Raw genomic sequence first — 24,064 nt, forward strand, 5'->3', positions numbered from 1 at the left:
ATGCAGAATATGGCGTGGTCAACAGGTGGAAAAGACTTCCAAGTAGTGTTTGAGTTATTCAAAAGCCTTGAAATCGGTCTCTCTGGACAGATTAGCTAGGGTGGGCGGAATGGGTTTCCTCGTCCATATTTATCTTATGTAAGTTCTTGTTGCTGCAGAAAATGAGGTTCCATTAATCTGGCATGGCTGAGAGTGTCTGCTGGCAACCTCTGCCTCTTTGCTACTGGTATGTTGGTCTCATCAGTCACGAATCTGTCCATCAACTCATAAACTTGTACCTGACAGCTTGTATGGCAGTGGCTTCAGATGTGTCTCCTTATATAGTATTTAAGCATTTATTGAGGTCACATCCTTGGCACAGTGACAGCTCAAATTTTATGCCTTTACAGTCTGGTGAAAATACTGATAGTAACCCATTGGTTAGCCAGGTGGCGATCTTCTCACGTATTATGTCATACTGCCCTATAGTTCACTATGTCGCAGTAAACGAGGACTCTAAGTTCTGGTTTCATCTTTTGAGAAAATATTCCTGCCCTGTGTCCTGTCAGAAGGTAAATGCAGCTGAACAAAGTTTGGAAACCGCAATTATGGAGCTGTTTTTCTAACTATTTTCTATTAAATTCCAAATGTAGTTGTTGGTTATTCACATTTAAAACAGTGTAGTCTGTAACAGGAAGGTTACAAACAAAGCCCCCAAAGGTTCAAGTCTCTGACCTTTGAAATCCCGATCGCAGGACATCTGGAGCTGGAGCTGGAGTCACCGGTGTTAGAGCTGCTATATAAAGGCTAGTTGTTGTTCCTTAAGCCTGTGGTGTAGGTGGTCTGATCAGTTTTTCTTGTGTTTTGTTCAGTGTCAATAATTGATAATCCACATGTCAACAGATCCCTGAAGGTAGTAGGCCAGGTAGATAAGGTGGTTAAGAAGGCATACAGAATACTTGCCTTTATTAGCCGAGGCATAGAATAATAGAACAAGGAGGGTTATGCTTGAACTGTATAAAACACTAGTTAGGCCACAACTAGAGTTCTGGTCACCTCATTACAGGAAAGATGTGATTGCACTAGAGAGGGTACAGAGGAGATTTACGAGGATGTTGCCTGGACTGGAGAATTTTAACTATGAGGAAAGATTGGAAATGCTGGGTCTGTTTTCTTTGGAACAAATGAGACTGAGGGGAGACATGATTGAGGTGTATAAAATTATGAGGGGCCTAGATAGAGTGGATAGGAAGGGCCTGTTTCACTTGGCAGAGGGGTCAACAACCAGGGTGCATAGATTTAAAGTAATTGGTAGGAGGTTTAGAGGGGATTTGAGAATAACTATTTGAGGGGAAATTTCTTCGCCGAGAGGGTTGTGGGGGTCTGGAACTCACTGCCTGAAAGGGTGGTAGAGGCAGAAATCCTCACATTTAAAAAGTACTTGGATGTGCACTTGAAATAACTTAACTCACAAGGCTACGCACTAAGAGCTGGAAAGTGGGATCAGGCTGTGTTGGTCGTCGCGGACGCGATTCTATGATAGGATCGACGATGATTGGGAAGCTGTGCTGAAACCCTGAATTTGTGGAGGAGCGAGAAAAACTCCCAAGCGAAACCAACTGTTTGGGGAAACTTGTGCAGGAACGTCGAACAATGAGACAATGCTGCGAAAAGGGAGTGAGATTCAGGGGCGCTGCTGGCTGTCATACCGCGTTGGGACAGGGCTGTCTGTCGGCTCAGAACATGTCCTGTGGGGAAGACGCTTTTCCCCAGGAGCATGTAGGCCCACGGTGGAAGTGAAGGAGGGGGAAGGTGGAGGATGCCAAATGCATGAAGACAGATTTATACAATATTATATTTCTAAATAATCTTTACATTGTAAACTAGTGTGATGATCAGACGCAATCCGGACCACACGCCAGCTGTGCTCAGGCTTCAATTCGGCGGGAATCCAGGTCGTGCTGTGAAACGGCGCCTGCGCAACATTTGAATCCGCGGCGTTCCAGCAGCTCGCGAGACCTTCCGTTGGCCGGGAGGAGGGGGGCGGGGCAGGGCGCTTGAAGCAAGCGACGCCATTGGCTAGCTTTTGATTTGCCTTTCCAGCCTTTCGATTGGTTGCGTCCTTCGAGTTCATGGGCTATGCGATTGGCGGAGAGCAAAGCGATAGGATGTGATTGGTGGCGCGCGGAAGTCCGGGCTGTAGTTTCTTGCGTGTGATTGGCCCGACCCCGTGGGTGGGGCGGGGTTAACGAGAGGCGAGCGCGTGCTGTGTGTGCATTTGTCTCGAGCTTTGGCCGTGCGCTGTGGGAACGGGCCAGAGACACGGATAGTGGGTTGTTGCCGGCGGCCGCCGCACACACACGCCCACCCCGCCGCAGTCATGGACGAGGTATGGCTGGTCTCGCTGTGCCTGACCGTCCTCGCCCTCGTGATCGCCGTCTTCTCGCTGAAGAAGTCCGACGACAAGTCCGAGAGCTCTGCCAAGGGCAAGAAGGAGCGCAGCTCCGAGCCCGTCTACTCCTCCTCGCCACAGCCGACCGCCCGCTGCATGGAACTGACTCTGGAAGATATCGAGAAGTCGCTGGAGAGACTGGGAGCGGTGCTGGGCACCGAGCCGCCCACCGCCACCGCCAAGGGGACGGCTCCCTGGCGGCATGCCCCCGACTCCGACACTCAGGCCTCGCTGTTGGGCCCCGAGGAGCAGCAGCAGTACCGGCGCGTGGGCAGAGTATCTGAACCCCAGGGGTGGGCCGAGGACAGCGACAATGACACCTGGAGTCACGCCGAGCGACAGGTACTGTGCCCGGGGGGACAGCTGGCGGCTCCGGCCGGTTAGCTTCACTTATTCCAGCCCGAATTAAGCAAATTCATTGTTTTATTCCATGGGATTTGGCATCGAATTCCATGTGTGTTTACGCCATGGGATTTGGGTTTGTTGTATATTGTTGTTGGGATTGAATTCTGAGATTCTGTACATCAATGTTATCGGTCAATGGGAAGCCGGAATCAACGGGCTGGTACATTTAGAATCATTTCTGACCACTGGAGTTCCCCTGAAACTATATTTGCTCCACTACTATTTTCAGTGTTCATTACTTGGACCAGTTATAAAAGTTGTTTCCAGTAATGCAGAATAGGGTATACAGCAGGGTAAGAAAAAAATCTGTGGTGTGTTGAGGGCAGAGCCATTGGGTTTACGGTTTCCAGCGAAAAATAGACGAACTCCTATAATTCGATCGTCAAAACTCTGAAAAAATCATGGATACCATGTAATAAAAATGACATTTGACTCATCGGTGGTAATGGGAGAACAGTACTAATATTTCATATTCACATAGCGCACTTGTGATAAAATACATGACAATGTAATATAAGATGAATGAATTGTCTCGCCTCCGTCTAAAATTGTTGAGCTTTGAACAACTGACCATTTGGGGAGTAACCCTGTCAGGACCACTTGTTCATTTAAACAGTTTCACAAAATCATAATTAGATTTTAAAGTTTTTCTTTTGTATTTGTCTGCATGAATTGGGGTAACATAGTAAATCAACATGAGAATGTCAGTATATATTTAATAATTTTGGGCTGGCATGTTGAATGGACTGTGTGACTTCATTCACATGGCGTTCAGTTTTCCTGATGTCATGCAATGCCCAGTTTGAAATCAAAGTAAGTGGAAAGATAGATTGGAAGTCTGTGAAATATTTTGGGAGCAATTCAAGTAAATGTTTACACAATTTATTCCTTGATTAATTTTTGTTACTTTAGTCACTAAGAAAAGTTTGCCAACTTTAAAAATTATTTGCAAATACTGACTTGCACCCCCTGTGTTGCCATTCTACACTTTTCTATTAAGCCACTCTGACATTTAAGAAAGTAATCATATGCTATAAGTGATCACTCCAGAATACTTCAGCCCATGCCAAGACAGGCTGTTCTATTTGCAGCACTTCCCACAAACTTCTCAAACCAAGTTGCTGACTGAGCTTATAAAGGGACTGCTCTATCTGTATGATAATGATTCCTAAAATAAATGTAACGCAGATTCTTAAACTTTTGTCTTAAAACTTAAAAGAAAATTGAACGTGTAAGCCGAATATTACATGCCCCCATGGGGCAGAGTGATAAGAAACATAAGAATTAGGAACAGGAGTAGGCCATCTAGCCCCTCGAGCCTGCTCCGCCATTCAATAAGATCATGGCTGATCTGGCCGTGGACTCAGCTCCACTTACCCGCCCGCTCCCCGTAACCCTTAATTCCCTTATTGGTTAAAAATCTATCTATCTGTGACTTGAATACATTCAATGAGCTAGCCTCAACTGCTTCCTTGGGCAGAGAATTCCACAGATTCACAACCCAATGGGAGAAGAAATTCCTTCTCAACTCGGTTTTAAATTGGTTCCCCTGTATTTTAAGGCTGTGCCCCCTAGTTCTAGACTCCCCAACCAGTGGAAACAACCTCTCCGCCTCTATCTTGTCTATCCCTTTCATTATTTTAAATGTTTCTATAAGATCACCCCTCATCCTTCTGAACCCCAACGAGTAAAGACCCAGTCTACTCAATCTATCATCATAAGGTAACCCCCTCATCTCCGGAATCAGCCTAGTGAATCGTCTCTGTACCCCCTCCAAGCCAGTATATCCTTCCTTAAGTAAGGTGACCAAAACTGCACGCAGTACTCCAGGTGCGGCCTTACCAATACCCTATACAGTTGCAGCAGGACCTCCCTGCTTTTGTACTCCATCCCTCTCGCAATGAAGGCCGACATTCCATTCGCCGTCCCTGATTACCTGCTGCACCTGCAAACTAACTTTTTGAGAAAAAACAAAAAAGGAAAAAAAGGGCCTTGTAAATGTTTGGCGTGTCATCCAGGAGGGTGGCACGGAGTAATGTTTTTGTTTTACAGATAAACTCCAAAAAGAGTTTCAGGACCCCAGGTCCCTCTGAACCTGACTGCCTGCCTCTCTTCCGCGTGTACATCCGCGCCAGGGTGTCCTTGGAGATGGAGCACGCGGTGTCCACCGGTACGCTCGAGGCCTTCCGCGAGAGGTGGGCACCGGAGGGACTGGAGTGCATTGTCACGCCCGGCAACCAAATTTTAATTTGATTTTATGTTTTTAAGTTAATTTGTTTTAATTGCCGGTGCTTTTAGTGTCCCCCTCCCCTTTTATAGGGGGCACGTGGAAAAAAAAATTCAATTCTGTGCAAAAAAAAACACAAAAAAGAAAAAAAGGGCCTTGTAAATGTCTGGTGTGTCATCCAGGTCGGGTGGCACGGTTTAATGTTTTATGTGTTTCAGATAAACTCCAAAAAGAGTTTCAGGACCCCCAGGTCCCTCTGAACCTGACTGCCTGCCTCTCTTCCGCGCGTACATCCGCGCCAGGGTGTCCTTGGAGATGGAGCACGCGGTGTCCACCGGTACGCTCAAGGCCTTCCGCGAGAGGTGGGCACCGGAGGGACTGGAGTGCATCGTCACGCCCAGCAACCAAATTTTAATTTGATTTTATGTTTTTAAGTTAATTTGTTTTAATTGCCGGTGCTTTTAGTGTCCCCCTCCCCTTTTATAGGGGGCACTTGGGGAAAAAAAATTCGATTCTGTGCCCAAAAAAAAAGGCATTGTAAATGTTGGTGTTTCCCCCAGATCGGGGGGCACGGTTTAATGTTTTTCTGTTAACTCCTAAAAGAGTTTCAGGACCCCCAGGTCCCTCTGCACCTCAGCATGTTGTAATTTCTCCCCATTCAAATAATATTCCCTTTTACTGTTTTTTTCCCCAAGGTGGATGACCTCACACTTTCCGACATTGTATTCCATCTGCCAAACCTTAGCCCATTCGCTTAACCTATCCAAACGAAATTAACCTGTCAAAACCAAGATTTTGCCAACATGCTCTTGCCTCTCTTAGCTATGTGGCTGTCTCCTGTCTTCAATTCCAGGTCTGTAAATAGCGTTAGTATTTTGGGTCCCTATAATTTGTTGGGAATTAGAACAAAACCTGGTAACTTTAGACCAGTCAGCTTAACAACAGTGATCGAGCATCTAAAGACAGAAAATATAATTTAAAAAATAGCCAGTATGGATTCAAAAAGGCTAAGTCCTGTTTAACTAACCTGATAGAATTCTTTGAAGATGTAACAGAAAGAGGTGACCTGATAAAGATCTTTAAAATTATAAATGGGTTGAACAGGATAGATGTGAAGAGAATCTTCCACTTGTGGGAGATTCCAAAACTAGGGGCCATAAATAGAAGATAGTTACTAATAAATCCAATAGGGAAATAAAGAGACATTTCTTTACTCAGAGAGTGATTGGAATGTGAAACTCACTACCACAGGAAGTGGTTGAGGCAAATAGCTTGAATGCTTTCAAAAGGAAACTAGATGAGTACACAAGAGAAAGGGGAATATAAACATAGGCAGAAAGGCCGAGATAAGGTAGATGGAATTGGAGGAGAGCCGTGTGCTGGTATAAACACCAGCACAGACTAGTAGGGCCGAATAGCTTGTTTCTGTACTGTATATCCTATGTAATTATTTTGAAGTCTTTGTGCAGCTAAATCTTTGAAGGCCAATGAACCTGATGAGGATAGCCTATTTCATGCTGAAGATAAACTTGTATGACATAAGACATATTTTCTTGAGCTATCAATCCTCAATGAAATAATAAGTGTCTCAAAGTTTGCTTGTGCTTAAGCCAGGCATCTGTATATACTTTAGAGAATACAAAAAGCCTCTGCTGCACCTCAACATTCTGCATCAGTCAAGTTGGTACAAAGTGCTTGTGGCCAAGTTTAAACTCATATTTTTTGCACCCAGACAGTTATTGCCTGGAGCTCTATCCCTGTCTCAAGTTTCCTGAATGTGAATTAGTCCATAGGATGTTCTTTCAGTGCCCCCAGCTAGCACCTGGGCTACATCTGTGGAAGATCTGATCATTACAATCAGAGGGCATGCTCAAGCCCCATTCCAAGATTTTGCACCGACATTATGGTTGTAGTGTAAATGTAGCCTCACTCTCCTGGAGAGTGTACAAGAAATAGCTTGTTGTCTATACAGTCCTGCTCGTTTTTCTGTTGCAACATTTCTCCTCTTTATCGACACAAGTAAAAAGAGAGACTTGCATTTATATAGCGCCTTTCATGACCACCGGACGTCTCAAAATGCTTTACAGCCAATGAAGTACCTTTGGAGTGTACTCACTGTTGTAATGTTGGAAATGCAGCAGCCAATTTACGCACAGCAAACTCCTACAAACAGCAATGTGATAATGACCAGATAATCTATTTTTGTTATTGTATGGTTATTGTTAAGTTAAACTTTACTTTCTGTGTCACTTTACACTCATAGTATGCTGTTATAGATATTCTTGCTGCTCTTACAACTATACTGTGTTGAAACCAAGACTCATCATACTGTCTCTTACTCTAACTCATTCTTTATCGCGACCTCACGAACTGTAGATCTCCTTACCTCAGTCTTGTTTTTCTCCTGCAATTTTAGGTGTTAAAACCCAAGCTTGGTGTCACTCAGTCACTATTTCCTGATTTACTGTATTTTTTGTTACTAGTTTCAGCCTTGGTGGGATGACTCACTCCATGTTCTTTACCTAGGTTTTTATAGTAGGATCAGAAAAATGTTCTTGTGAGCTACGGGTAAATGGTGGGGATATGAAAAATATTTACTTCCTGATGTAGCCCATAGCGGTTCTGTTGATTCTGGGAAGGTGGACAGTTATCAACAATGACTTGCAATGACCTGTGACGAAGGACCATCAACCTGAAACGTTAACTCTGTTTCTCTCTCCACAGATATTGCCTGACCTGCTGAGCATTTCCAGCATTTTCTGTTTTTCTTTCAGATTTCTAGCATCCGCAGTATTTTGCTTTTGCATTTATATATAGTCTCTAATGTAGTAAAATGTCCCAGGATGATTCACAGACAAAAATTGACATCGAGCCAAAGAATGATATAACTGTAGTGCAATCATTTCTGAAAACATCTTTCATTCTAATGCAGTCTTTTAATTTTTTATTTAAAAAATAGGAAAGAGATGGGTACATAGTGGGCTTCAGAGTCCTGGTTTGGCACAACCTGTGTGTTAAAATTGGACTTGCGGTGCTAAATTTAAAGCTGCAGTTGGCTGGGAGTATTGTAACCTAATCAAGGGTTTTTGTTACACCACAAGTCATAACCGCAGAGTTGACCACTTTGCCTAGTCATTGGGAATGTGTTACACCAGTGCAGGTTCCTAGGCAATTGTTCTGATATAGAATCATAGAAATTTATGGTACAGAAGGAGGCCATTCGACCCACCCCGTCTGTGCCAGCCGATAAAGAGCTATCCAACCTAATCTCACTTTCCAGCTCTTGTCCATAACCATGTAGGTTACAACACTTCCAAGTGTATATCCAAGTACTTTTTAAATGTAATGAGCGTTTCTGCCTCTACAACCCTTTCAGGCAGTGAGTTCCAGACCACCACCACCCTCTGGGTGAAAAAAGTTCTCCTCAACCCTTCTCTACTCCTTTTATCAATTACTTTAAATCTTTGCCCCCTGGTTATTAACCCCTCTGCTAAGGGAAATAGATCCTCCCTGTCCACTCTATCTAGCCCCCTCATAATTGTATACACCTCAATCAAGTCTTCCCTCAGCCTCCTCTGTTCCAAAGGAAACAAACCCAGCTTATCCAATCTTTCCTCATAGCTAAAATTTTCCATTTCTGGAAACATCTTCATCAATCTCCTCTGTACCCTCTCCAGTGCACTCACATCTTTCCTGTAATGTGGTGACCAGAACTGTACACAGTACTCTAACTGTAGCCTAACTAGTGTTTTATACAGTTCTAGCATAACCTCCCTGCTCTTGTATTCTGTGCCTCCAAAGGAAAGTATCCTGTATACCTTCTTAACCACCTTATCTACCTGTCCTGTTACATTCAGGGATCTGTGGATGTGCACTCATAAGAACATCAGAAATAGGAGCAGGAGTAGGCTATTTGGCCCCTCGAGCCTGCTCCGCCATTCAATAAGATCATGGCTGATTTGATCTTTGGCTCAGCTGCACTTCCCTGCCCGCTCCCCATAACCCTTCACTCACTTATCGCTCAAAAATCTGTATATCTCCACCTTAAATATATTCAATGACCTAGTCTCCACAGCTCTCTGGGGCAGAGAATTCCACAGATTTACAACCCTCTGAGAGAAGAAATTCCTCCTCATCTCTGTTTTAAATGGGCGACCCCTTATTCTGAAACTATGCCCCCTAGCTCTAGATTCCCCTACGGGGGGAAACATCCTCTCTGCATCTACCTTGTCGAGCCCCCTCAGTATCTTGTATGTTTCAATAAGATCATCTCTCATTCTTCTAAACTCAAAGTGTAGGCCCAACCTACTTAACCTTTCCTCATAAATCAACCCCTAGATCTCCGGAATCACCCTAGTGAATCTTCTCTGAACTGCCTCCAATGCAAGTATATCCTTCCTTAAAAAAGGAGACTAAAACTGTACGCAGTGCTCTAGGTGTGGCCTCACCAATACCCTGTAAAGTTGCAGCAGGACTTCTGTGCTTTTATACTCCATCCCCATTGCAATAAAGGCCAACATTCCATTTGCCTTGATGATTACCTGTTGTACCTGCATAATAACTTTGTGTTTCATGCCCAAGGACCCCCAGGTCCCTCTGTACTGCAACTTTTAAAATTTATCTCCATTTAAATAATAATTTGCTTTTTTATTTTTCCTGCCAAAATGGATAACCTCACACTTTCCTACATTATACGCCATCTGCCAAATGTTTGCCCACTCACTTAGCCTGCCTATATCCCTTTGAACATTTTTTATGTGCTCCTTACAACTTGCTTTCCCACCCATCTTTGTATCATCAGCAAACTTGGCTAATTACACTCGGTCCCTTCATCCAAGTCATTGATATAGATTGTAAATTGTTGAGGCTCCAGCACCGATCCTTGTGGCACCTCACTAGTTACTGTTTGCCAACCGGAAAATTACCCATTTATCCCGACTCTGTTTTCTGTTGGGGGGTTAGCCAATCCGCTATCCAAGCTCAGGGGCTCAATTTTGGCCAAAGCCGTTTTTTGGCGTATTGTCAGAGTTACGCCCATTTTCAAGGCTACAACTGCTCCAAAAATAAATGTGGTAAGTTTCCCCGCTCACCTTTTTAATTGGCGCCACGCAGCCTGTCCTGTAGCCTCGGGATGGGGCCTAATGTCTGCGCTGGATAAAAATGATGTTGCCCCTTCTGCGCAAGCATGGGGGGAAAAAGGCCGTTTTTGACGCGATTCCTATGGGCGCGCATGCGCAGTATAGCTCCTGGTCTGCAATCAGCCATTTTTAAAGAGCCAGTTGTGTGTGAGAACTTTAATTCTCATTGGAAAAATCAGAGCTGCAATACAAGATGCAACGCAGTGCAAGGACCAAGAATTTCTTACAGGATGAAGTGAAGGCACTAGTTACTGTCATTGAGGGTAGAAGGCAGGAGCTGGACACCAATAAAGGTCACATAAAAGTTTCACCCAAAGAAATGAAGAAACACTGGAACCAACTTGCAGAAGGTTACTGTGCAATAGTGACCACCCCGAGGTCTGGAGGCCAGTGCAACAAGAAGTGGCAGGAATGTGGTCAAATAGTTAGTGTAAGTAATATTTTAATTTATTCACTCGAATTGCAATTGTAAATATGACCATCTGTATATGTCCCACCCACCCTCTCTAACAAGTTATATTTTCATCTTTGCAGAGGAAAGTGGCACACAACAAACAAGAAAGAAATCTGAACTGGAGGAGGCCCGCCAAATCTGCACCCACTGACACACTTGGAAAAGAGGGTCGCTGCTTTGATGGGTCCTGCCTGGAGAAGAGCAACCACCACTGCACAAGCTGGGCCCACACTCTAGGGAGAGGGTAAGTCCTTCAAATTCCACAGTCTGGCTTTGCTAAATGTTAAGTACTGCGCGGGCTAGCCATGCTTCGGTTCATGGGGATGTCTCCATCAGCTACGCTTCGGTTGATGCAATGTGCCATCATTCATCGTGGTCCTTCAGATCAGCCTGCTGCCTGCGCTGTGTGAGCCTACTCATGCCATCTACCTTGCCCCCTCCTCTGCTGCTAACCATTTGTCTGTTCGGTTATATTTTGCAGAAATTGAGGTCAACCCTGATGATGCAGAAGAAGTTTCAGATGAGGACGAGCCTGTAGAGGAAAACACCTTCCAATCCCACCTTCCTGAACAAGAGCATGAGGGGAATGGATAGATGAAGTCCCCACTGTTAAACTCACTTTGGAGGAGGTGCAGGTGCTGCCCATTGAGGTGCTAGCCCCTTCCCTGAGTAGTGGTTTGAGTGTTGGTGGGACATTCCATGGTTTCTCACTGTCCGAGGCTGGGGATTCCAATGGATTGTAGCAAGGCACACCCAGGGCCCCATCGTCCGAGGCTGTGGGTCCCAGTGGGGTGCAGCAAGCCACATCCAGGATGAGGATGGGAAGGAGAGCTCAACAACACTCTCCTGAGGTGCAGGATCTAACAGATGTGGTTCAGATGATGGCAATGAGTGCGGAGAGCATTGACCTTACCTGATCACTCCTGGACACCATCATTGGGGTCGGTGATGAGGTATCGGGATTGTCGGGAGAAGTAAAAACACTCTCACGAGAAATGGGAACTCTGTCCGGAACATTAGGGAGGGAATATCTCAGTCAGCAGAAACAATGTGCATATGAGGGAGGGAATGTTGCAGGTAGTTGACACACTTTTGCTCAACATGAGGGAGGGCATGTCACAGGAAGGTGAGACACTGTCAGCGAGCATGAGGGAGGGAATGTTGAAGTTAGCTGCTGCAATAAGGGAATACGCGAGACCCCACGCCCATTGACAGAATCAACTGCCACTCCCACTCCAATCCCCAGACCAGCCTCTGAAGAGGCCTAAACCAGGCCTTCCACATTACCGGCTGTTCCCCCCTGCAATCAAGAAGTGTGCATTACCCGAGATGTTCAAAAGAATAAGTTTGGTATCAACCCAAGAAACGCTGCGCCACCGCCTGTAGGCAGGGTGGTGGAGTCCCCAAGACCAAGCACAGCGGGCGGTCTTAGAATAAGGTGGAGGAGAGATGGGTACAGCCTTTCTTTGCTGCTGCTGCTGTTGTTGTTATTATTGTTGTAACTGTTCTCAAATTAAAAGTTTTTTGTAAGTTATGTAAATTTACAAGTTTAAAAGTTAGTAAGTGATCTTAAGTGAAAACTTTAAAGTTTGATACAAGAATATGTTTATTAAAGTTAAGTTAAGTACAAACAAATGTTTGTTAAACTTTTGAATAAAATTTATTTTAAATTATAACTGAATCATTTACATTATTTGTTCCATTATTAACACAACTTTTGGAACTCAAGCAGAATCATTTACATTATTTGTTCCATTAACACAACACAACATTACGGAACAGCTCCAAACAGTAAACATGGTCCATTTGGAATAGTTGCCATTGAGCTTTCAGGCAGAAAAGCGATCATGGATGAGCTGCTGGCGCAAGGCTCGAGCAGTTGTTAAAGGGGCACGACGGCCCGCCCTCCTCCGCCATCGTGCTCCGGGTTCAGGTAGTTGCATGGCTTCCTCGTCGTCGTCCTCGTCATCTACATCTTCCACATCATTATCATCAGCCACTCTCGCCTCAGGTGGGTCTTCCAGCTGCTGCTGCCTCATGATGGCTAAGTTATGCAGCATGCAGCACACAACAGTGAACTGACTGACAATCTCAGGAGAGTATTGCAAGTAGCCTCCGGAATGGTCCAGGCATCGGAAACGCTGTTTCAAGATGCCAATGGTTCTCTTATTGTGCTGCGCGTCATGAGCCAGGTGGCGAGACCGTACCCTTTGTCTCCCAATAGCCAGCTCTGCCCTTCTGGCTGTTGCTGAAACATGGCAGATACAATGCATCATGGGTGCTCCCAGGGTATCTTGCATCAACTGGCATGATGCGATGCATGTCCTCACACACAAGCTGCACATTAATGGAGTGGAAGCCTTTTCTGTTCCTGTACTCCTCGGAATCCTCCAAAGGTGCTCGCAAGGCGATATGGGTACAATCAATGCAGCCCTATACGTTTGGGAAGCCAGCAATCCTGGAGATGCCCTGAGCCCTGTCTCACATTGCCTGGACGGTCATGGGGAACTTCATGTAGTCATTCCTCCGGGCATATGGTGCAGCAGTCACCTGCCGAAAGCAGACATGTGTTGCATGTTGAGAAATGGCGCACACATCCTCAGTTGTAGCTTGGAACGATCCAGATGCATAGAATGAAAGTGCAGCTGTAACCTTCACTTCACTTCAACTGACAAAGCAGTCCTCCTGATGCTTCTAGGTTGCAGGTCTGCTTTTACTAACTCTCAGATCTCAGTTATAACTTCTTTGCGGAAACGTAGCCTTCTGACACAGTCAGCATCACTCAGGTGCAGGTACGAACGCCTGTCTCGATATACCCGATGTGGGTAAGGCCTCCTGCCCAGCACCCTACAGGCTCTGATGCTCCTCATGCGATGACGTCGAATTAATTGTCTCCTCTACAGCACCATCATGCAAAAAGCTTCCACAAGGTATGGCATTGTCAGCATTGCCCCCATGCTTAAATTTTACCTTTGCAAGAAGTTCAAAATGGCAGACAGGCAGGACAAGGTTCTTTGTTCTCTCTCCCCACAAGGTCTGTATTGACCACACCCAGGTCTGAGCAGGCAGTGATCGGGAACCCCCTCCAGGCTACATTTGATGTGTAGGCAGGCTTCTGATGCCTTCCACAGCCCCCCACCCACCGGGCTTGATTTGATAGGTAGTGCAGGCTTCTGATGCCTTCCACAGCCCCCCCAACTGTTGCAGCCAAACCCCTGTGTCCAGGCACGGGACTGATTCTGCCAGCCGGTGCTCCAATCCTCGAGCCCTGTTTGCAGACGTATGGTGGTGGCGTGTCAGTTGAAAAAAAAAATGAAAACTTACAAAATTCCATCAAACTTCCATTTACTGTGTTACAGGGGGGAAAAAAACAATGAATCTTTATTTATGTATATTTAAGTGTTTATGACTCCAAAACTTCGCTGAAAAACAATGGCGTCTTTCTACGCTGATTTTTCAATGCGCGCTGGTTTTTCCTAACTCACCAGAAGGTTTTTCGGGAGTGGTGACACACGCCGACCTAGGAGACGTTTTTTGGGGGCAAATTTACATAATTGACAAACTGGTGCAGACCTCATGTTACGCCCCCTATGACACAAAAAAAAACCTTAAAAAATCGTAACTGGCGCACATTGCTTGGGGAAAGTTACATTTTTTAACTTGCGCAATAAAAAACGGCACCGATCACTGGGAAAAATTGAGCCCAATATATTACCTGCAAATCCGTGAGCTTTTATCTTGTGCAGTAACTGCTTATCTGGTACCTTATCGAATGCCTTCTGGAAATCCAAATACACCACATGCACTGATTCCCCCTTATCCACCCTGCTCATTACATCCTCAGAGAACTCCAGCAAATTTGTCAAACAATGATTTCCTTTTTATAAAACCATGCTGACTCTGCTTGACTGTATTATGCTTTTCCAAATGCCCCGCTTCTGCTTCCTTAATAATGGACTCCAGCATTTTCCCAACGACAGATGTTAGGCTAACTGGTCTATAGTTTCCTGCTTTCTGTCTGCCTCCTTTTTTTAAATAGGGGCGTTACATGTGCGGTTTTCCAATCCGCTGGGACCTCCCCAGAATCCAGAGAATTTTGGTAGATTACAACCAATTCATCCACTATCTCTGCAGCCACTTTTAAGACCCTATGATGCAAGCCATCGGGTCTAGGGTCCACCTTTAGTCTCATTATTTTACCGATTTTCTTTAGTGATTGTTTTAAGTATCTCCCTCCCTATAGCCCCTTGATTATCCACTAATGGGATGTATTTAGTGTCTTCTACCCGTGAAGACCGATACAAAATATTTGTTCAACGTCTGTCATTTCCCTGTTCCCCATTATTAATTTTCCAGTCTCGCCCTCTAAGTGACCAACATTTACTTTAGCCACTCTCTTCCTTTTTATATAACTGTAGAAACTACTACTATCTGTTTTTATATTTTTTGCTAGTTTACTCTCATAATCTATCTTCCCTCTCTATGTTTTTTAGTCATCCTTTGCTGTTTTTTAAAAAGTTTTCCAATCCTCTGGCCTCCCACTAATCTTGGCCACTTTGTATGCCTTTGTTTTCAATTTGATACCAACCCTTATTTCCTTAGTTAGCCACAGATGGTTCTCCCTTCTCTTAAAGTATTTCCTTCTCACTGGAATATATTTTTGTTGTGAGTTATGAACTATCTCCTTAAATGTCTGCCACTGCTCATCAACCATCTTACACTTTTCCCAGTCCACTTTAGCCAACTCTGCCTTCATACCTTTATAGTCTCCTTTATTTAAGCTCAGGACACTGGTTTGAGATCCAACTTTCTCACCCTCCAACTGAATTTGAAATTCAACCATGTTATGATCATTCTTTCCTAGAGGATTCTTTACTAGGATATCATTTATTAATCCTGTCTCATTACACAGTACCAGATCTAAGATAGCCTGCTCTCTGGTTGGTTCTGCAATGTACTGTTAAAGGAAACCACCCCAGATACACTCTATGAACTCTTCCTCAAGGCTACCATGGCCAATTTGATTTCTCCAATCAACATGAAGATTAAAATCGCCCATGATTATTGCCGTTCCTTTTTTACAAGCCTCCATTATTTCTTGACTTATACTCCGTCCAACAGTGTAGCTACTGTTAGGGGACCTATAGACTGCGCCCACCGGTGACTTCTTCCACTTATTATTTCTTATCTCCACCCAAACTGATTCTACATCTTGATCTTCTGAGCCAATATCATTTCTCACTACTGCACTGATCTCATCCTTTATTAACAGAGCTACCCCACCTCGTTTTCCTTTCTGTCTCTCCTTCCGAATTATCAAATATTCCTGAATATTCAGTTCCCAGCTTTGGTCACCTTGCAACCACGTCTCTGTAATGGCTATCAGATCATACCCATTATACCAAGGTCCCTCTGTTCCTCTACACTTCAGTGTCCTACCTATTAAGTATTCCCTTGCCTTGTTAGCCCTCTCCAAATGCATTACCTCACACTTCTCCAAATTGAATTCCATTTGCCACTTTTCTGCCCACTTGACCAGTCCATTGATATCTTCCTGCAGTATACAGCTTTCTTTCTCACTATCAACCACATGGCCAATTTTTATATCATCTGCAAACTTCCTAATCATGGCCTCCACATTGGTCTAAATCATTGTATACCACGAGAAACAAGGGACTTACTACTGAGCCCTGTGGAACCCCACTGGAAACAGCTTTCCAGTCACAAAAACATCTGTCGACCATTATCCTTTGCTTCCTGCCACTGAGGCAATTTTGGATCCAACTTGCAACTTCTTCCGTCTCCACACACAAGCTTCCTTTTTGGTCTGTAATGGGCCCTACTCTTTAGTTATCCACTTGCTCCATATGTATTTATAAAACATCATTGAATTTTCCTTCATGCCTATATTTTTTCATGCCTTCTCTTTGCTTTCCTAATTTCCTTTTATTTCACCCCTGCACTTTCTATACTCCTCTAAGCTGTAGTATCGAGCTTTCGGTGTCTAACACAAGCTTCCCTTTTTTACCTTATCCTACCCTGCATGCCCCTTGACATCCAGCTCTAGATTAGAACCCTCACTATCTCCTCCTTGAAAGCCTCCCACTGCTCTGACACTGATTTAATTTCAAGTAGTTGTTTCCAGTCCACTGTTGCTAAATCACATCTTAGCTTAGTAAAATAGGCCTTTCCCCAATGCTCTCCCACTGATTCTCCTTCCACCTGTCCAGCTTCATTCCCTAAAACTAAGTCCAGAACCGCTTCCTCTCTTGGGCTTGCTGACTAAAAGTTCTCCTGAATGCCTTTGAAGAGTTCTGCACCCTCTGTACCTTTTACACTGATTCTATCCCAGTTAATATTGGGGTAGTTGAAATCCTCTACTATTACTGCCCTACTGTTTTTGCAGTTCTCAGAAATTTACCTGTATATTTGCATTTCTATCTCTCTCTAATTATTTGGGGGGGTCTGTAGTACACTCCCAGCATTGCCTGTTTTTGTTCTTCAGTTCAACCCATATGGCCTCATTTGATCCTTCTAACATATCATCCCTCCTCACAGATGTAATTGTTTTTTTTAACCAATATTGTAAACCTCCCCCCTCCTTTTTTATCCCCCCACTATCTCGTCTGAAAATCCTATAACCAGGAATGTTGAGCTGCCATTCCTGCCCTTCTTTCAGCCATGTTTCAGTAATAGCTATGATATCATACTTCCACATGTCTATATTTGCCCTCAGCTCATCTGCCTTATTCATTAGACTCCTTGCATTGAAGGGATGGAGTACAAAAGCAGGGAGGTCCTGCTCCAACTGTATAGGGTATTGGTGAGGCCGCACCTGGAGTACTGCGTGCAGTTTTGGTCACCTTACTTAAGGAAGGATATACTAGCTTTGGAGGGGGTACAGAGACGATTCACTGGGCTGATTCCGGAGATGAGGGGGTTACCTTATGATGATAGATTGAGTAGACTGGGTCTTTACTTGTTGGAGTTCAGAAGGATGAGGGGTGATCTTATAGAAACATTTAAAATAATGAAAGGGATAGATAAGATAGAGGCAGAGAGGTTGTTTCCACTGGTCGGGGAGACTAGAACTAGGGGGTACAGCCTCAAAATACGGGGGAGCCAATTTAAAACCGAGTTGAGAAGGAATTTCTTCTCCCAGAGGGTTGTGAATCTGTGGAATTCTCTGCCCAAGGAAGCAGTTGAGGCTAGCTCATTGAATGTATTCAAGTCGCAGATAGATAGATTTTTAACCAATAAGGGAATTAAGGGTTATGGGGAGCGGGCGGGTAAGTGGAGCCGAGTCCACGGCCAGATCAGCCATAATTTTGTTGAATGGCGGAGTAGGCTCGAGGGGCTAGATGGCCTACTCCTGTTCCTAATTCTTATGTTCTTATGTTCTTATATACCATTAAGCACTGCCAAACCCCTTTGTTGTCGATAGTTCAGTTCAGCAAATAACTTTTTTGTCACTACACTTCATTCACTTATCAATAATTCAGAGAAAAACATTAATAAAACTTTCAAATCCCATTTTTAACTATGGTATAAGAATGTTTCAAAATATCACCATTTTCTGCATTTATTTGCTGTACTTTGCGAGTAGAAGTTGGGTACTTGATACAGAAGCTGGAGCTGTAAATATAATAACGTTAAATCTTTGCAGCCTCCTTTTGTTGAATCTGTGATTACAGTTTCTCCTTTTGCAGTGTACATTGATATTTATTTTTACATTTGTGATGCATGTCTTAATGAATTCATGCTCCCAGTGTGGAGATTTAACACTGAGTGCATATCAGGCATTTGAGCACAGTGGTCAGTGGGTCTTGCTAGATTTTCCATCCGAAATGGATATCAAAATGCAGAATTGGAAGATTAATCTGTCCACAATGGGTGTCTGTTTACTACCTGTGTAGGCTGAGATAAACATAATTTACACAGCTCCATGCATTTTTGAATGGAGTTATCTTCCAGTATGCTGATAGTTTTCAATTAGAATTATAGACATTTTGGTACCTATTTTTATTTCTGCATCAACCTACCAGTTTCCATTTCCAAGATTTTTCCCATACTCTTTATTTTTCTTCAAGTGGTTTAATTGAATTATTCTATTGCTCATTTTATGAAGTTTGCTGTCATAAAAAGTCAGTGCTTGACTGACTCATTCACTGGAAGGTATCTGATCTCTGCGCAGGAGACTTTGGAGATGAGTTTTTGGGCTAGATTTTCAACAGGTTTGCGACCGGTTTTTCGCCTGGGCGAAGTACAAAAACGACTTGTTTTGGCGCTAAACGAGTTGCACATTTTGCGCCCAGGCGGAAATTTCGACAGTGATTTTGTGGCGGCGCTAAAATTTAGTGCCCGCCCGATGTTTTCACCATTTTGATGATGTCAATCGGCGTGCAATGCTGCACTATCACCGATTTACCGTCCGCCCGGGAACCCGGCAGAAAAAAATCAGTCGAACCCAAGATGCACTCAGCGCCATCTTGAAAAGGGAGCAGAAATTCAGTGCATAAAAGGATTTGAAGAAGGCTGCACTTTACATAGTGAAGTTTTATTTGAGTTTATAGTTCGTTTTAAAGGCTATTTAAGGAAAAAAAATTTTAAATGGGGGCTATACTATGTCGGCCATTATTCCTGACTGCTTTTTCTATACAGCGTCGAGCTGGAAGAAGGATTATTGATGATCATTTTGTGCATAATGGAAGAGGTTGCAGACATATGGGGAGGAGGCCTTACCCCCCATGTCTACAGGCAACAGCACTCATACCTGCAGCTCTCTGAGGCATAGTGCATTCGAAGGCTGCGCTTCCAAAAAGAGGTGGTCACAGAGATATGCCAGCTCATAAAGGCAGACCTACAGCCTACCAACGGCAACAAGACTACACTGATCGTCAAGATGAGGGTGACTGCGGCACTTGCCCTCTATGCCTCCACTCCTTTCAAGCATCAGCAGGGACATATGCTCCATCTCGCAGGACGCTACACATTGTTGAATTTGCCAGGTGACTACTGAACTGTACGCATGCAGGATGGACTTCATAAACATCCCAATGACCAAGGAGGCACAGAATGAGAGAGCTATAGGTTTTGGACGAATTGCTGGCTTCTCCAAGGTTCAGGGCACCATTGACTCTATGCACGTTGCCCTGCGAAGCACCTTTACTCAATCCAGAGGTTTACCGAAACCTAAGGGGATTTAATTCCATGAATGTACAGATTGCTATCATAATCAGCGCATCATGGCAGTCAATGCCCAATATCCAGGGAGCATCCATGATGCTTTCATCTTGCATGGGAGAAGTGTCTCATGCTTGTTCGAGCGTCAACCACAAGGCCCGAACTGGATGTTGGGGGACAAAGGTTATGGCCTTGCCCCCTGGCTCATGACTCCCCTCCGGAACCCTCAGACAGAAGCCGAGCATCGCTGTAATGAGAGCCATATAGCCACATGCAACATTGTCGAACAGACAATTGGAGTGCTCAAGCAGCACTTCCGATGCCTGGACCACTCTGGAGGCTACCTGCAATACTCCCCTCAGCAGGTCTCTGAGTTCATTATGGTGTGCTACATGTTACACAACATAGCCATCATGAGGAGGCAGGATTTGCCAATGGGAACTGCAGGACCACCTCAGGAGAGAGGGGAGGAGGGCGAAGAACCCTTGCCACCACCATCACAGGGGAGGCCTCGTGCAGCTTTCGCCAATGCAAAAGCCTTGCGTCAGCAGCTCATAATTGAACGCTTTGCTTGAAGAGTGAATGGCATGTTTGACTGTTGCCTGGCCATTCTATCCCACCATGTTGACTATTCCCACTCTTATTCTTGAAATGAGACACTACTCAGGAATGGTTAAGGTGAACAAAATAATTTAATAACCATTGTAAACATGTCAAACATAATTTTGAAACTTAAATAAAATTTGAACTTGAACAGAATTTGTAAACTTTTTAAACTTTTATAAAATAACAGATCAACAAATAACAACAACAACCCTTGCACCGAACATCTTTTACCCCTGGCTCCTCTCCCCGTGCCCCCCTCCCTCGCATGCCCCTACCCAAGTTGGCACTAAGAGTTCGTGAAGCGAAGAGACGCCACTGGAGAAGCTCGAGGAATGGAAGGCCCAGCTTCTGAGTGCGAGCCTCTTGCTCGGCGTCGTCACTCACAGGTAATGTGGGTCTGGGTATGACGCTGGGGACTGCAGTGTCACAGATGGAGGCCATCAATTGCGTGTGGGCATTGACAGCCTCGCAGGTTTCTTGGCTCGCACGGACAATATGCTATCCGACCTCCGTCATGTTCGCCAATAGTATCGCAGTGCTTGCGGGAATCCTACCCAATACCTCTAGGAGCTGTCGGATGAGCTGGATGCTCTCCTTGGACAGTCCCACCATGTTCAGTTGTTCGTTCACCTGTCTGTCAGCAGACCGGCTTTGCCGATTTCCCCCACCAGAGAGACGGCATACGGAATTCAACCTCGGGAGTACGTTACTGCACACCACTAGTACTCGGGGCCTCGGATGCTTGAAAGGCCGAGAATGTTTCATCCTTGGATGAGGTGCTGTCCGGAGGGAAAAGAGGTGTTGAGTTCATCTGCCCCCACCCCTCCCTCATGACGGCCTGAGGTGGAGGCTTCCATTGAAGGATTTGGCGCATGCGAAAACCCATTTGGAAATAGAAAACAATGAGTAGTTAGCAGCAGGGTAGGGGGCAGGGTGACATGAGTAAGGGCACATAGCACAGGCTCATTTGAAGGACCGCTGCTACTCCATTATATGTAGTCCAGAGACACAACATCACATTGCCCAACCCTAGTCCACAGTCACTACATCACATTGCCCCAACCCACTGGAGTGTGCAGGACTTACCTTCACTATCGAATGGGGGGGGTCAGCTCCCCCATGGGCAGTTGCCCTCCCTGAGGCATCTATCAGACCAGCCACTCTTTCGTCGATGTCTGTCCAAGGCATGCTTCGGGGTGGACCACCTGTCCACCGCTGCTCCCGGCGGTTGTGGGACATCTTTTCCTGCAAAGATGACAATGGGAATGGTTACCAGAGGACCCTTCTACTCTTGTGACATGCGCAGATAACCACCAAAGCATTTATACTATATTGTGTGCATTTAATACAGTCCTCTGTTTAATGGCCCTGGAAGTTGCACGTGGTTCATGAGGAAGACATCGAAGTGCAGAAACATCTTTTAAGATCTCAGAAAGCAATCTTAATATAGGTAGAGCATCCAAAATCTGGAAATCTCAGGACAGAGTTCGTTTCCGGATTTCGGGTATTTCCGGATTTCGGAATGTCTTTCCGACGTCCCGAATCTGGAAACACCTAGGCTGAGGTAAGGGTGAGGTGGGGGGAGGGGTCGGCGGGACTTAGTTGGGCCTGTCGAGCGGGAGGAGGTCGGGCGGCGGGTCCAGATTTTGGTACGTTTTCCGTATTCCGGACAACCCCCGCCACGGATCGGAACATTCCGGAACACCAGAATTCGAATGCTCAACCTGTAATGTGTAAAGATCATTCATGGCAAATAAGGTGTAACACTAAGCCTACTATACCAACAGCACGAGAACAAATAGTGTCAGATTTATAATTTAAGTAATGAAGGAGTGCATCAATAAAAATATTACTTACTCTAACGACCCTGCAAAGGTCATTAAACCTCTTGCGGCACTGTGTGTGGGTCCTTCGGATGACATCAATATAGGAGACCTCCTCAAATATGCTGCTCCAAATTCTGTGAAAAACCGCTGGGAGGAGTTTACTTGCACCCCTCCTGTTTAATTCTGCCCATCTCCTTTCACTGGCAGTGACAAGGGCCTAATTTGCCTCACTGCTGAACCTTTTGGCTCTCTGCCTGCTCCCATCTCCTTCCATCGTGAATTAAATCTAAAAATGGCTGATTCAGCCCTGGGTGTGCTGCGCATGCGTGGGCGCTCCCTGACAGCTGACCAGAAGCGCGGGAGAAGAAAAAATATTGCAGCTGTGGTGTTCAAATTCAGTTGTGCAATGCTGGATTTATTGCGAACGTTCTTGACCGTTTGGCAAATTTTGCGACTTCTGGCGGTAATGATAACCCACCGGTAAAAAATTATTTGCCATGATTATCACCCGAAAACGGGCAAAATTGCTAAAACCTGAAATTTGAGCCCTATGCCTCCACTTTACAAGTTGCCCACCCAAACTCGAGGGTCTGGTTCTCGAGTAATAGGAACAAAGGAACAGGCATAGGTCATTTAGCACCTCGAGTCTGTTCCGCCATTCAATGAGATCATGGTTGATTTGTGACCTAACTCCATATACCCGCCTTTGCCCCATGTCCCTTAATACCTTTGGTTAGCAGAAATCTATCAAAAATCGGATTTAAAATTAACAATTGACCCAGCATCATCTTCTGTTTGTGGAAGAGTTCTTTGCGTGTAGAAGTGTTTCCTAACTTCTCTCCTGAAAGGCGTGGCTTTAATTTTTAGGCTATGTTCCCAGTCCTAGATTCCCCAACCAGTGGAAATAATTTACCTCTATAAAGAAAAAAAGAAAGACTTGTATTTATATAGCACCTTTCATGACCAATGATCCCAAAGTGTTTTACAGCCAATTAAGCACTTTTTGAAGTGTAGTCACTGTTGTAATGTAGGAAACACGGCAGCTAACTTGCGCACAGCAAACTCCCACAAACAGCAATGTGATCATGACCAGATAATCTGTTTGTGATAAATATTGGCCAGGACACTGGGGATAACTCCTTGCTCTTCTTCAAAATAGTGCCATGGGATCTTTTAGGTTTGAGATTGCAGATGGCGCCTCAGTTTAACGTCTCATCTGAAAGACGGCACCTCCGACAATGCAGCACTCCCTCAGTACTGCACCGATGTCAGCCTATCTACCCTATCAGTTCCCTTAATATCTCTAATATCTTGAAAACTTCGATCAAATTACCCGTAATCTTCTAAATTCCAGGGAATACAACCCTATTTGTGTAATCTCTTCTCGTAATTTAACCCTTGGAGTCCAGATATAATTCTAGTAAATCTACTCTGCACTCCCTCCACAGCCAATATATCCTTCCTATAATGTGGTGCCCAGAACTGCTGACAGTATTCCAGATGTGGTCTAACTAGAGCTTTGTCCAGCTGCAGCATAACTTTACCCACTTTTATTCTAGTCCTCTAGATATAAAGGCCACATTCCATTAGCCTTTTTGATTATTTTTTTGTACCGGTCCATGACATTTTAATGATCTATGTACATGGACCCCAAGTCTCTTTGGACCTCCACTGCTTCCAGCTTTTCACCATTTAGAAAGTATTCTGAGCTATCATTTTTAGGTCCAAAGTCGATGATCTCACACTTAACTGTATTGAAATTAATTTACCACCGTTTTGCCCATTCACTTAATC

General features: G+C 44.7%; 1 protein-coding gene across 2 annotated transcripts in view; it reads left to right on the forward strand.

Moving 5' to 3' along the window:
- The first annotated feature begins 2,139 nt into the window (after positions 1 to 2,139).
- The window catches only part of LOC139280998 (uncharacterized), a 70,860-nt gene continuing 48,935 nt past the window's right edge, over positions 2,140 to 24,064 (forward strand). For both annotated transcript variants that reach the window (XM_070900850.1, XM_070900851.1), the window contains exon 1: positions 2,140 to 2,773. In XM_070900850.1, coding sequence (XP_070756951.1) covers positions 2,360 to 2,773 — 414 coding nt within the window. In that variant the 5' untranslated portion in view covers positions 2,140 to 2,359. The remainder of the gene's footprint in view (positions 2,774 to 24,064) is intronic.

The sequence above is a fragment of the Pristiophorus japonicus genome, chromosome 15 (genome assembly GCF_044704955.1).
Source record: "Pristiophorus japonicus isolate sPriJap1 chromosome 15, sPriJap1.hap1, whole genome shotgun sequence".
Taxonomy (NCBI): Eukaryota; Metazoa; Chordata; class Chondrichthyes; family Pristiophoridae; genus Pristiophorus; species Pristiophorus japonicus.